Source organism: Tremella mesenterica, assembly GCF_000271645.1.
Source record: "Tremella mesenterica DSM 1558 unplaced genomic scaffold TREMEscaffold_13, whole genome shotgun sequence".
NCBI lineage: Eukaryota > Fungi > Basidiomycota > Tremellomycetes > Tremellales > Tremellaceae > Tremella > Tremella mesenterica.
The window spans coordinates 613,149-627,104 of record NW_006711237.1 but is presented as its reverse complement, the minus strand read 5'-3'; the positions used below and the strand labels follow the sequence as shown (position 1 = coordinate 627,104).

Genomic DNA, 13,956 nt, shown 5'->3' with positions numbered 1-13,956 from the left:
TAAGGAAGGATGTAGAAGACTATGTCGCTGGTTGTGCGGTATGTCAGAGAGCTAAGACTAACAGACAGAAGCCTCATGGAGAACTTAAACCCCTACAAGTACCGACAAAACCTTGGTCAAGTATCTCGATGGATTTCATCGAAGAGCTCCCAAATTCCCATGGATATAACTCTATCTTAGTGGTCGTGGATCGACTGACGAAATGGGCCTTGTTTATCCCAACCACGACGAAGTTAACCGCAGCTGGACTATCAGAGCTGATAATGGACTATGTGGTGGCCCAGCATGGATTACCAGAGAGTATAGTATCAGACAGAGGATCGAAGTTTACTTCGAAATTTTGGAAGAACTTGACCAATAGTCTCGGGATAAGACTACATCTTTCTACCGCGTATCATCCACAGACTGATGGACAGACAGAGAGAACAAATCAATCCCTGGAATTGTATCTTCGAATCTTCACTTCCTATCAGCAGAATGACTGGTCAAAGCTGCTTGCTCGAGCCAGCTTTGCTTATAACAATACCCATCATTCCGCGATAAACAAGACCCCATTCTATGCGAACTATGGGTACCACCCTCGGTGGGCTGAAGAGATCAAGGCTAGTGAAGTCGAAGTACCTGCTGCTACAATAGTAGTAAAAGACCTAACCGAAATACATAAGGAATGTATTGAGGGGATTGAGAAAGCTAACGGGAAGTACGCCGAAGGATACAATAGGAAACACCGAACTACGCCGAACTTCGTGGAAGGTGACCTAGTTATGTTGTCCTTAGAGAATATCAAGACTAAGAGACCAATGAAGAAGTTGGATGTTAAGCAAAGTGGGCCGTACAAGGTAGTACGGCAGGTAGGTTCTCATGCTTGTAAATTGGAATTACCAGGAACAATGGCAGGTATCCATGATGTATTCCATGTCTCCTTACTCCGTCCCTACCATCCTCCAATGTTCCCCGGTCAACAGGCTGAACCACCTGGCCCAGTGGAGGTAGATAACGTAGGGGAATCATGGGAAGTAAAGGATATTGTGGACTCAAGAGTAAACAAGAGGTCAGGGAAGCTAGAATATCTGGTGCAATGGCTAGGTTACGAAGGCTCAGACGACGCAGTATCGTGGGAACCAGTAGAGAATGTGGACGGAGCTAATGACATATTGGCAAAGTTCCATGAACTTCACCCTGGTAAACCGAGGAAAGGACGAGTGGTAAGATCACGGGCAAGGAAGTAATTCATACAACGGGTACAACATTAGCTAAGTACGACTCACTGCTGCAAATTTCCTCCCTGTTCCCCGTTCCCCGGTGCAGGACCACCTCCAGAACTATTCTCAGTAACCTGCGGTGGCAGCGCCCGTCGAAGGGCCCGGGTCTCTCTCCACGCTATATTGAAGGCCAGAATGTGAGGAGCATGGAGAGCAGAATCACGAGGGATATTCAGAGTAGGCAGCTTCCATAACTGTCGAAGTGCTCTGAGACAGTCTGGGGGAAGAGCCAGGATATCGAGAAAAGCACCATCCTGAGAACTGAGTCGAGCCGGGTTGGGTGGCCTTAACCAGTCAAGTGTGGGGGGAAGGGCGTACTCCAAGGGTTCAGGAGGAAAGGGGAATCAAAGAGATTGCGGTAGAAATTGTTCATTTCCGTCATGAGCTCTCGGGAGACTCTAGCTAACTCAGTTTGCACTAATGGCCCTATATCGGAGGAGTTTACAAGAGTTGCCATTGTCCGGGACAGAGTGTTCATACCAGAGACCAGCTTCATGCAATATCCGAGAAGCTTTGCTGTATCTCGTCTATTGGCGTGCAAGTGCGTGGTCAACCCAATGATGAGAGAACGGAAGGTAGCCAGTTGTTTCTCCTCCTCTGGGATGCGAGGGTCGTTGGAAATGTAGGGGTGGTCGAGGGGAGGAGGGACTTCCTCTGGTAGCTGAGTATTTTCATTTTCTACCACTGCAGGTTCGAACTGGACAGCTTTCTTATTCTTGCCTTTCCCTTTCGAAGATTTCGGAGGAGTTTTCACAGGAGGGGCAGGAGTTGAGAGCCCAGAAGCAGGAGGGACAGATGGTTGACGGCTTCGGGTCCCAAGGGCAGGAGGGAGACTTAGAGGGGAATCCTCTTGAGTTGAGACAGGAGTAGGACGGCTCCTGGTGGGACAAGACGGACCGGCAGAAGGAGTAGCCGGGAGACGAGATGGGCCAGCCACAGGAGTAGAAGGCCGAAGAGCGGCGGAAGAAGCACGACGAGGAGTGCGGCGAGACGGACCTGCCGAAGGAGTAGCAGGAAGACGTGACGGTCCGGCCACAGGAGAGCTAGGCGGGGGACGGACGGCGGGGGACGGCGAAGTAGGGCCGGGAGAGGAGAAGTTCGCCGAAGGAGAGGGCGAAGAGAATTCCTTGTCCTGGGCCGTGGGGACACGGCAGCGAACGACGGCGGACGGAGTGTAAGGAGGCGCGTAGGGGACGAAGGGAGTTGCTAGTACGTCCCGCGCTGTTGGAGGAGGGGCAGAGGTCCTAGGAGGAATGTCCCGAGCGGTATTGGGGGGACAGAACGAGCATGGCCCGGAAGTGCAAGAAGCACAACGGGATCCGCGATTATGAGGTTTGACCGGTCGTAAACACAGCCATTTTTTCCTCCCATATGTGATAATTTTGCGGCTATTGATCAGCAGGTGTATAAACTTTTATGGAAGAGACCTACCGACATCTATCACACGACTCCTCTACACTGGCGACCTCCCAACGTTCCCTTTTGTCCGTGAACAACTTCCATAATCTTTCCTGCTCCCGCAACGACGCTTTACAAGCACTCCCTGGCTCCTTGGTGGGAGAGGGAGACACTTCCTCCAGATCAGACGAAGGCGAACTACGAGTACCTTTGGTCCGCTTCGCCGAAGGGAAGAGAGGTTCGTCCTGATTGGGGGACGACCGACGACGTTTTTCGGCCTTGATCCGTTCCAAGTGATGGGCGTACTCGACGCGCTTGTTACCATCGGAATATTGACCGGTGATACGAGCTTCTGGAGAACCCCTTGTAATACGAATGGCTAGACACGTCAACACTAACGCGCAGGTGATTACAACAGCTGACTTACGACTCAAGGCCTTCAGCGCCGCCACCCGTGCGGCTCTATCACTCGCCTCCTCAACATCATCAACATTGCCCATCTCCTCGTCATCACCTGCACCACCTGTTTCCTCGCCATCAACAACATCATCCATATCTTCATCACTATCGACAACAACCATCTCCTCGTCATCATCAATCTCCGCCACAGTAGCAGACTGACCCAAAGCTTGCGAAGGGCCAACAGGAGCGGGTCTGTCCTCCTGTTGGCCGGAGGAGAGAGGGGTCGGAGCCACGACGGGGGACTCGGCGGAAGAAGGAGCCGCAGCGGAAGCTCCGGCGTCAGGAGGGGCCGCGACGAAGGGCGAGCCATCGGTGATAGTAAGGGCCCCAAGACCCATAGACGATACTTGGCGAGGGGAATTCCCCTGCTGAGAGACTGAGATAATCAGCGGAGATCTAACTTATGACTAGCACGAGTGGACTTACGGGCAGAGGTGAAGCGCTCTACGAAGACTCGGTAGGCGTCGAGTTCTGATCGAGAAGTCATATTGTTAAAAATTTATCAAATTGATACAGTGGGGTGCGGGAAATGATGGCACACGCGTCAAATCCGTGCGTCAGTATACCATCGTCTCTCATCCGTCATAACTCATGCATGAATGATTCTCATGATCTAAGAATTAGTGAGACTCTGGACAAGGGTCAGTTCTGCTCATACACCAAGAGAGAGACCAACCGGATCAATATTTGGTCACACCACCCTCAACTTTCCTAACTCCTTCCAATCTCTTTATCATACTGTCTATAGTCTTGTCGATTACTGCCTGTGGTATCTCCTTCCACTCTGTCTGCACAACTTTGAACAATTCAATCTTGTTTGTAGGACGCTTAGGAAGCTTCCAGATCCGTTGGCGGAGGTACAACCAACAGTTTTCGATTGGGTTCAGGTCCGGGGAAGAAGGGGGGTGATCAAGATAGAGAAATCGCTGTTTCTTCCCTTGAAGTCGATTTTCGTCACAAGTATGAAGTGGAACGTTGTCCTCAACAATCCTAGCACCACCGTAAGCCCTCCATTTGTTGTTGAGATGCGTCCAAGCCGCTTTAAGGGGTCCCTCCGTGATCTGCTCTCGATAGATTCTAGCCGTTATTCCTCCCCTAGCTCCCTTACTATCAGTTGTGTCAAACATCACCAATTCTGACCGTCCTCCGTACCAAATTGCTGCCCAGATCATGCAGGAACTCCATCCACCCATAAATTTAGGCTGCAGACACTCTTCCAAGTACGCTTCTCCCTCCCTGCGCGTCACATACGATTTTGTCGTCCAATTAAGCTTGAGACACATCTCATCCACAAAAATTGTTCTTCTCCAATCATTGATACTATCTTTCGCATGTTTCTTTGCGTAGGCAAGTCGGAGACGTTTATGACGCTTAGTGAGAAAGGGTTTCTTGCGAGCAATGCGGCGTTTGAAGCCTAGACGTTTCAATGTAGCACGTAAAGTGGTGAGAGAGATGTCAATCCCATCATCCTTCAAGACAGCAATCAACTCTTTCAATGTTTTCTTCCGATTTTGTTTGATAACGACTTCGATGCGGCGAACCATGCGAGGGGTGAAGCGTGAGGGACGTCCAGGTCGAGGAGAGGGGGCAGTGTGACCTTTTTGACTGAGCTGGCGGGTAAGACGTCCGACGGTACTAGGAGAACAACCATGTTCAATGGCGACCTGGCGATAGGTTATTGTCCTTGCTTTTTCCGCTATTCGAGCGCGTGAAACGGGTGAAAAACACTTGCCAGGCATCTTTGGACACTGGAGAAGATGTCCAAATGCAAAAAGAAGCGCTACATGATCCCTGCATGCGAAGATCTGGGTAAACATGAAGACGCGACATGAAACTGATGAACGCGATCAAGGTACAATTTTGTGCCATCATTTCCCGCACCCCACTGTATGTTTGGTAAGGTAAAGGCTGGAAATTGATAGAGGATGATAGTACGATTTAGGAATAGTACTGGGGAAGAAGAAGAAGTGGGCCGAAGTACTGAGTATTTAGTATAACTAACGCGACTACTCGTCGTCAGGGCGCTGGTAACTTCGCATAACAAGGTGTCTCAGCGACAACAAACACCATGGCGACGATCAAAATTCCCACGCTACGTGTCTCACATTCATATAAGTTAGGGATACGCTGACGAACTTCGACGAGGTTTGTTGTATCCCAAATCCTCTGTCTCACCTACAACGTAACTACCACAGGGTAACAACAAGCATCCACGATGAACTTCGACGAAGTTTACTGTCCGATTAACAACGAACCATGGTATCATCTACCAACAACTGTTATATGACAAATTGTGAACCTGCTGAGTGTCTTTTTTTCTTCAGTACATGCATACGAAGCTCACGAGGACGTTCACGCCTAAGGAGGGGGCGACTGTCACGAACTATGTCGTAACATCCCTGACAACCACCATCACCGACCCTCCTTTCACCATCACCAACCTCCACTCGAACCACTGAGACCAACTACGGCGAAGTTACGAGAACCAAGGGGGGATTTGTCACGATAACCCCGCCTAGCGGAGAACTACGGCGAAGTTAGGGGAAGGAAACCGAGGGAGAGCAGAACAGGGGAAGTAGGCGAAGTTAGTCAAAGTGAGCGGAGTAGGATATTGGGGATATGGCGAGGTACGACGAAGTTGAGCAAAGAGGACTGAGCGCGAGGCTGTGCAGGAGTTGAGGGATGTTCTATGAGAAGAGAGGAGAAGTATAGATAGTTTACAGATCGCTGAACTTCTTCAGCGATCCTTGATTGTTGTCAGTAGCGAGCAATATATTCAGTAGCTACAACCATCGAGTTAAGGAGAGCTACCACCGAGCAGTTCGACGTACTACGGCGAAGTTAGCCGCAGTTCATCGACGATCACCTTATCACTTACCACTCGACGTATTACCACGGCGAAGTTAGCCGTAGTTCCCCGACGAGTACCCTGTCCTAGTGAGACATCGATGCCCCACTACAACGTAGTTAGCCGAGGTTTGTCGACCGTCGGTCATTGGAAGAGAAGAAACGATGATTGTGACACTTGGATCCATTGAGGTCTGTCAAGGACCGGACCGTGACAAGTAGCGTGTTTACCATATTCAAACACATGTTTTCGCAAGGCTATCCTGACAACCGGTTGACCGGTTGATCCTGTGGTTGACCCGGTTGTGGGCTCGGTGATTGATCCAGTGATTGATCCGGCGAACCAGTTATTTGGTAAATGAGGGAGTCGTACTATCGTTGACAGACGTACGTACTCTCCTATGACGTCAGTGGCGTGATCGCTAATTAAGATACCCGCAATTGATTGCTAATCAAGGTATCCGTGATTGATCACTAATTGAGGTACCTGTAATTGAAGGCTAATTAAGGAATTGTCGGCTAATTATCAATCATTGATGATTCTGTTGTTTCTTGATTGTGAGGGTTCATTGTCACGCCTGTCAAACAATTACTTTCTAACAGACCGACGGTCAACGAACCTCGGCTGACTTGACGCTTCAAAGTCAATGTCTCACCCAACCAGGAGGGCGCAGACGTCGAAAGGAGTGTAACTACGGCGTACTTCGGCGTAGTTTCTCTAACTGGGGTTTGTTTCTGTTGATGGGGATGTATCTCCATTTGTATATAGCTATCTCTATCTATCTTTCACTATTGACAACAATCAAGGATCGCTGAAGAACTTCAGCGATCTTCTCAGCTAATATTATCTTTTCCTCTTAGACGTTCACCCAACCCTCTCGCGCTTTGACGTACTTCAACGCACTTCGTCCAACTTCCCCGAGTCCCCGGCCATCCTCCTCCACCATTGAGTAACTCCGCCTAACATCGCCGCACTTCTATTCCCCTTGTCCCTGCTTATCCTAACTCTGTCTAACTTTGCCGTACTTCTGCCTCCATTGTCCCTACTTAGCCTAACTCCGTCTAACTTTGCCGTACTTCTGCTTCCATTGTCCCTACTTAGCCTAACTCCGTTTAACTTTGCCGTACTTCTGCTCCCTTTATCCCTACTTAGCCTAACCCCGTCTAACTTTGCCATACTTCTGCTCCCTTTGTCCCTACTCAGCCTAACTCTGTCTAACTTCGCCGTACTTTGTTGTCCTTGTGCTCCAGGCCCCCGTATACCTTATTCTCCGGTTGTACTTCGCCGTAGTTGGTCTCAGATGTCCTGAGTTACGTGTAGAGTAAAGAGGTTAAGAGGTGATAGGGGTTTTGATGGTCAAAATGTCACGAAGTGACAAGACAGTTTGGTTAGAGTTGGATGGATTGGGTATTTAACCAGCAACCGACGGTTTGCAGTAACCGCCGGTTAATAGGCCTGTTAGCGCAGTCCGACCAAGGGGTTTTCTCCGGGCACTCCGGTTCCCCTTGAACATGAGTCTGTGCAAGCCATTCATGCTATAGTTCTTATAGTAGGCTTGTTTTAGCACTGGGCTTGATGCCTTGTGCACAGCAGCCTCCTCCCAAATCAGGTTTAGACCACAGTCTCTGAAGGGCACTGTTATATTGTCCCAATGCTGGTTAGTTGGTCCCGTGACACAAAGGAGGGTCATTGTTGGTGGAATAATCAAGGTGTCACGACGTAGTCTGTGACAGGCATGGTGTAGTTGTGGTGAGGGGATGTCACAATGGTTTGTGACACTGTCATATTGTCCTAATGCTGGTTAGTTGGTCTTGGACATCTATATACCACCATTATCTGCCTATTGTATTGCTACAACTGGATTGTAACAGTTCTTCCTGATGATGCCACATCATGATGTAAAAACTATCTCTGTGCATTGTTAGAATGTATATACTGTCACTTGGTAGGTGTACCCTGTTCTTCCCCTGTGGCAAGTGTCTATCTACATACTTGGATGGATGAAAAGCCTCTTTGAGCAAACCCAAGGGAAAATCTCAAAGGAGGAAAATGTCACGAGACCAACTAACCAGCATTGGGACGATATAACAGTGCCCTTCAGAGGCAGCGGTCTAAACCACTGTGCTAAAAGGCCTATTAACCGGCGGTTACTGCATACCGCCGGTCGCTGGTTAAATACCCAACCCGGAGACAACTCTAACCAAACTGACTTATCATTAACCAAACTGACTTGTCACTTCGTGACATTATGCCTTCCCTTTCAGCCCCGTCTCGGGGCCCCACGGGGGAAGGGCACGATAGGCCGAAAACTTTCTCCGAGAGGGAGGTTTTCCAAGTAGGTCTGGGTTACCCCAGCTCTGTCTGGGAGTCGAACCCAGGACCCTACCCGTAACCGCCGGTTAATCTGTCACGAGACCAACTAACCAGCATTGGGACGATATAACAGTGCCCTTCAGAGGCAGCGGTCTAAACCACTGTGCTAAAAGGCCTATTAACCGGCGGTTACTGCATACCGCCGGTCGCTGGTTAAATACCCAACCCGGAGACAACTCTAACCAAACTGACTTATCATTAACCAAACTGACTTGTCACTTCGTGACAGAAAACCCGTCCCTACCTAATCCCCCCTTCCTCTGGGTGCATCCTCTTCCATTTAATTTCATTACCTTCACTTCAATGATTGTTACCCCGTAACAGTACCGTAGATAAGCCAATCAAAGTGTGTCAGTGGGCTGTTAGTCCTTGATACTTCAGGTACAGCTCAGTTTGTAATGTTGTAAAAGTAAAGGATTTCACTTGGACCGTCCATTCCTTGCGACGGATTCCAGCACAACTTGTAGACTTCTGGCTCCCCATCCTCAGGTGGCTGGTATGTTTCATCCAGTATCATGTTACGGGTCACAAGCCCAAACTGCCAAGTGAGCTTGTGAGGTCCATCTACAAACTCTTCCCTTGACCGCTGTCTCTCTGTAAAATGTCCTAGATACAGGAGTGCACCCTCTGAATTTTTCACATGCATCATGATGGTGGGGTGGTGGTTCCAATCTCTTCTAGTCTTCACTCTAAAGTTAGGTGTTGTATATGCCACCGTATTATGTGGAAATCCTATGAACTTTGCCAAAGTTTCACCAGGGCAAGGGGAGAGCTCTTCCTCATATATGTTCACGCCTCTGCTATTTGTAATAGTGATGTTGAGGCGAGAAGACCATCTATACACAGATGTGTAAGTCAAGTGATCAGAGTCAAAAACCCTGGTTGTAGTATTGGTATGAAGGTCATAGCTAATTTCTCCTGGAACTTCATTGGGTTTACGCAAGTCTTGATCGGTGAGACGCTTGCATTCTGACACCTGTGCATGAATTTTGCCTGTTTGGGTCTCTTCAAACTTACTATCAAGACCTGAAAAGGATTCGCGCTGCAGCTGCTTAAAGGTGTCATGTGCTGCTATCCAGAGCTGATGTAATGCTGTCTCATCAGGTCTGAATATAGCTGCAACTGCAGGAAGGTCTATTGTGAGATTCCGTTCCAAGTGGTCTGCCATCTTCCACATCCGACTTCGCATTTCGGTGCTGGGGTGAGTCACAGGTACGTCTGAATTGTGCCATTGGATGTCAAGCACTGTGGTCTCATCGATGAGATGCTGCTCATCATATGGTGTTCTTATTTGCTTCCTGACTGTCGTTGTAACAGATTTTTGGTGCCTCTCCATTGTGCCTCTGCTGATCACTATTTTGTTTACTTCACTAGTTGACCCCAATACCGCTTCCTGATTTGCAAAGGCCCGGCCTCCATCGCTCGAGTCCGCGGGAAGTGGTGTTGAAGATAAGTACTGCCTTGTGATCTGGATAGTGGTTGGCTTGTAAAATAGGGGGTCGTTGGGATCATCAATGTTCCACGGAAGTGTTTTAAGCATCGATTCGGCTTCTGCCGGTGACTTTGAGTCGTTCATGTGATCGACAAATGCGAGATATTGTTCCTCAGATGATCAATATGTATTCGGTATGTAATAAGTAGTGTTATAGTGAACGCGGTGGGAGATAGAGGTCGGGGACGCGCACTTTATATACTGCAGCCCGAGGCCCAATCACCGGCATAAGTGTCTTTGCTTCGAAGGAGATGCAAGAAGATCGTCATCTCTTGCACCGCCATCGGGTCATTTAGGGGTGCATCGACCGATACAAGGACATTGGATGAGAGGACAAAGCAGGCAAACAAGTCATGTCTCATGACAAAAGCAGTGCAAGGAAAGCTGGCATGATGACATATCTCGACATCCTTACATCTACATTCGGAGAAGGGCCCTCGGCCCCATGGGAATATCCGAGAGGCGGGCGGTGACGAGAGAAAGAATCGGAACGAAGTGTGGAGGGAAAGCCCTAGATGGAAGTGTGCTAGGCTTGAGGCCCAAGGACGATATGAGAGAGTTTTGCACTGCCTATCGGACGTCCAATTGGTTGGATTTATGTTGTGGAGTGGGAATAATCGCAAGAAAGTTATGTCATTTAGCTCGGAAGATCTCGGAGACGCCTTCGAATAACGATGGTGAAGATGACGACGGCGTGCGAAGGGGTCGAAAGGTTCTGTTGACATTGATCATGGAGGGTATGTTGACGTCAAGAATGAACGGTAGAGATGTAGAGGAGAAGTGTGATGATGTACTTGAAAAAAGAGAGAGAAAGAAGAAAGTGTCATCGAAACGAACGACGCATATTCATTCACTTTGACATTTCACTTCTCTTTTCTCCTCCTTCACGAGCAGACAAATCACCTCTTTAACACTCCAAAGTCTCGGCCTTACTCGTATAATCGTCATACCTTCGAAGAAGAACGTCACTGGACAAAGGCTATCGAAGGAGGGAGGAGAACACAGCATGTCGAATTTCCCACCCTGTACCCTCACTCTACCCGACGGCACTCATTACGACCTCTCCTCTCTGTCGTCAGCGAGTAACGATTACGAAGCAAATGTCGAGGGGAGGAGCTATAGACTGAATGTCTGTCGAGGAGTCGTGAGCGAATTGTGGAAGCTTGAGAATCCAGACCGAGTTGGAGGGTTTATACATCGGCTCGATGGGGATTTCTCGCTCGGGTAAGTACTGCCTTCTCACGCTATTCTACCCAATTGAACTCTCGCGAGAGATGTGGGTCCACTGAGCTGATGTTATAGGACGACAAACACCACTCTGATCCCTTCTCCTTCGACTTCAGAACCTCTGCTTTTGTTACAAGACGGATCACCCTGTCCCCATAATCCCTCAGAATTAGCTTCGACAGCTATACGTGTGAGTCATTCTCTGATCCTGGCTTTGAACACTTTACACTGTCCCACATCCCGAAGTCAGACCCGATTGCGATTTAGACGATGGTAACGCCAGGACACGCTGACTCTCAGTTCATCTGCAGCCCATCCGACTTCAACGCAGGTACTCCCAGTCTCATAGCGTCTCTACCTCCCAACGCAGAAGAAGGTTGTCATTTTTTCTTCGAGTGGAGAAGTCATGTCGCATGTCCCACCAATCCGAGGGCTCAGATGAATAGGGGTCAATATATAGTCTTCGGTTCGATGTGAGTCGCAATTTCCTCATTTCTCACTCTCCTGTTCATCAATCTTCCCTTCTCATCCGACCTGCCTATTCACACGGCAAGACCTCACCGTACCCACATACAGTTTGGAAAATCTTTGTCGCATTTCGTCACAATACTTCCTTGTAGAAAGTCTCGTTGCCCCTCATATTGCCGCCCAGAGGAGAGCTGACGGACAGACTGTTAATCGCTATCATGACTTGGTTCTTGGGTCACACATTATATAATCGTCTATATCTCAAACGTCGCGGTCTAGACCAATTCCCTATCCCCTCTTTGCCCTCCTTGCCCCACATTCGTCTCCCCTTTCAACGCAAAGAAGCCGATCCAGGGCCATCCTGGGGCTCTTGGCGACGTCATGGGCAATACACTAGCCTCCATGCTGAGGATCACGATGAGACCGAAGGGCTGGCAGGGAGATTTAGCATTGATGATGAAGATGAGAGAGATGGCGCCCAGGATGCCCATCCGTTAGTCGAAGAAGAGGCGGACGCTTGGCGAAGTGGTCCCAAGACAGTCAAACAAGGCGGAGCTGTGGGAGTTCATCAAGGTCTGGTGGATGTATAGGGCTTCAGAAGGTGTATAATATCTCCTAGAATATACGTTTATCTTGCATTTCCATCCCGTTTAGACCGGGAACTGGAACAAAAAAGGATGACGTGGCAATTTTGTTTGAATGTGTACAACGAGTACGATTACGATGATAGTAAGAATTGCATCGAAGACTACGGATGGTATCATATCTATAAACAGTTTCGAGTCGTAGTTGCGTGGCATTACTTATCAACACTCCCCCTAATGACACTAACTCCAACAAACTAACATGTTCTAAACCAACTAATGAGATCGTATCGTAAACCAATGGGATCCGTATCGCAGACCTGGACGTACGGGATGAAAAGGCATGAATCACGAGCAAACCAGGAAATCTCGTGTGCACAGTACGAAGTGTTCGGTACGACGCTCTACGCGTCGTACGATTCGAGAGATGTCGATTTCGAATCGTGTGGATCGTGATCCGAATCGACAAGATGAGTGTGGGAGGTGAGGAGAGATACAGAGTGTGATATCGAACCGTGTACGAGTCGAACTCGAAGACAGTTCTTTTCGTGTGGTTCTCTTGGTAGGATCTTCGTAAGGAAATCCGAGTCTTGCAATTCGGATCGTACGTATTCGAGTTTCAATTCACCATTGTATATCTTCTCACGAATGTAATGATGTCGTATGTCTATATGCTTCGATCGAGCATGCATACCAGGATTGTGTGCGAGTCGTATCGCACTTTGATTATCGCAATTAAGTCGTGTTGTAACTTGCTTGAAACCGAGTTCAGTCAATAGGCTTCGTATCCATACGGCTTCACGAGCAGCTTCTGCGGTTGCGATATACTCCGCATCCATCGTAGACTGCGCGATCGTAGCTTGTCTTCGAGATTGCCATTGAATCGAACTACTACAGAACTTGAATAGATAGCCAGTCGTAGACTTTCGTGTTTCCGTACAACCAGCGAAATCCGCATCGACCCATCCTTCGAGTTGATATGGTTCTCCTCCAAGCTTGAGAACGTAGTCTTTCGTATGTACGAGATACGACATTACGCTTTTCGCAAGTGCAAGATGCGTTTCAGTTGGCTTGGCTGAGAATTGAGCGAGATATCGTGTCGCAAAGCATACATCAGGCCGTGTCGAACTTGCAATCCACATCAATGATCCAATGATCTTGAGATATGGAGTCGTAGCTTCGAGCGGTGTCGAAGTCGTGTAGAGATCCTCTACATGTTGTGGGAGGGGAGTACCGTAGGCTCGAACCGCGACCGAGTTCTCCGCAGCTGCACGTTCGATGTACGCTGGTTGCGATAGGTGAATCGTACGGTTCGTACGATCACGAACTACCTTGAGCCCTAGTATCTGCTTCATCTCCCCCATTTCTGTCATTGTCCACTTTGACTTGAGGAATCGCATGAGTCGTACGATCACATCTCGAGTTCGAGCTGCGATTACGAGGTCGTCCACATATGCGAGTACGATAATAGGACCATCTAAACCTTTAGATGCCTTGTAGTACATTCCCCAATCTGATTCAAGTCGTACGAATCCGTACGTTGCGAGCGCATTACCGAGTTCGATCCACCAAACTCGTGCAGACTGCTTGAGACCGTACAGTGACTTGTACAATCGTAAGGTGTTACAACCAGGAGCTCGAGCCATACCTTCTGGGTATCTCATGTAGATTTCTTCTTCAAGTACACCATTGAGATAAGCTCCTTCGACATCTGCTTGATGTGTTACGAGATTGTACGATGCAGCGATCGTAAGTACGATTCGTAGACTGACCATACAACTTACGGGTGCGTATGTCGCTTCGTAATCTATACCAGGTTGTTGCGAAAATCCCTTCGCTACG

General features: G+C 48.6%; 2 protein-coding genes across 2 annotated transcripts; one reads left to right on the top strand and one right to left on the bottom strand.

Moving 5' to 3' along the window:
• Positions 1 to 8,731: 8,731 nt before the first annotated feature.
• TREMEDRAFT_65208 (uncharacterized protein) lies at positions 8,732 to 9,919 on the bottom strand (the record flags this gene model as incomplete). The annotated part of the gene is made up of 2 exons (XM_007007349.1): positions 8,732 to 9,336; positions 9,361 to 9,919. The coding sequence occupies 2 exons, from the start codon at positions 9,917 to 9,919 to the stop codon at positions 8,732 to 8,734; spliced, it is 1,164 nt and encodes a 387-aa protein (XP_007007411.1).
• A 922-nt stretch (positions 9,920 to 10,841) lies between these two features.
• On the top strand, positions 10,842 to 12,120 carry TREMEDRAFT_65207 (uncharacterized protein; the record flags this gene model as incomplete). The annotated part of the gene is made up of 4 exons (XM_007007348.1): positions 10,842 to 11,059; positions 11,138 to 11,252; positions 11,363 to 11,535; positions 11,733 to 12,120. The coding sequence occupies 4 exons, from the start codon at positions 10,842 to 10,844 to the stop codon at positions 12,118 to 12,120; spliced, it is 894 nt and encodes a 297-aa protein (XP_007007410.1).
• Positions 12,121 to 13,956: the final 1,836 nt, after the last annotated feature.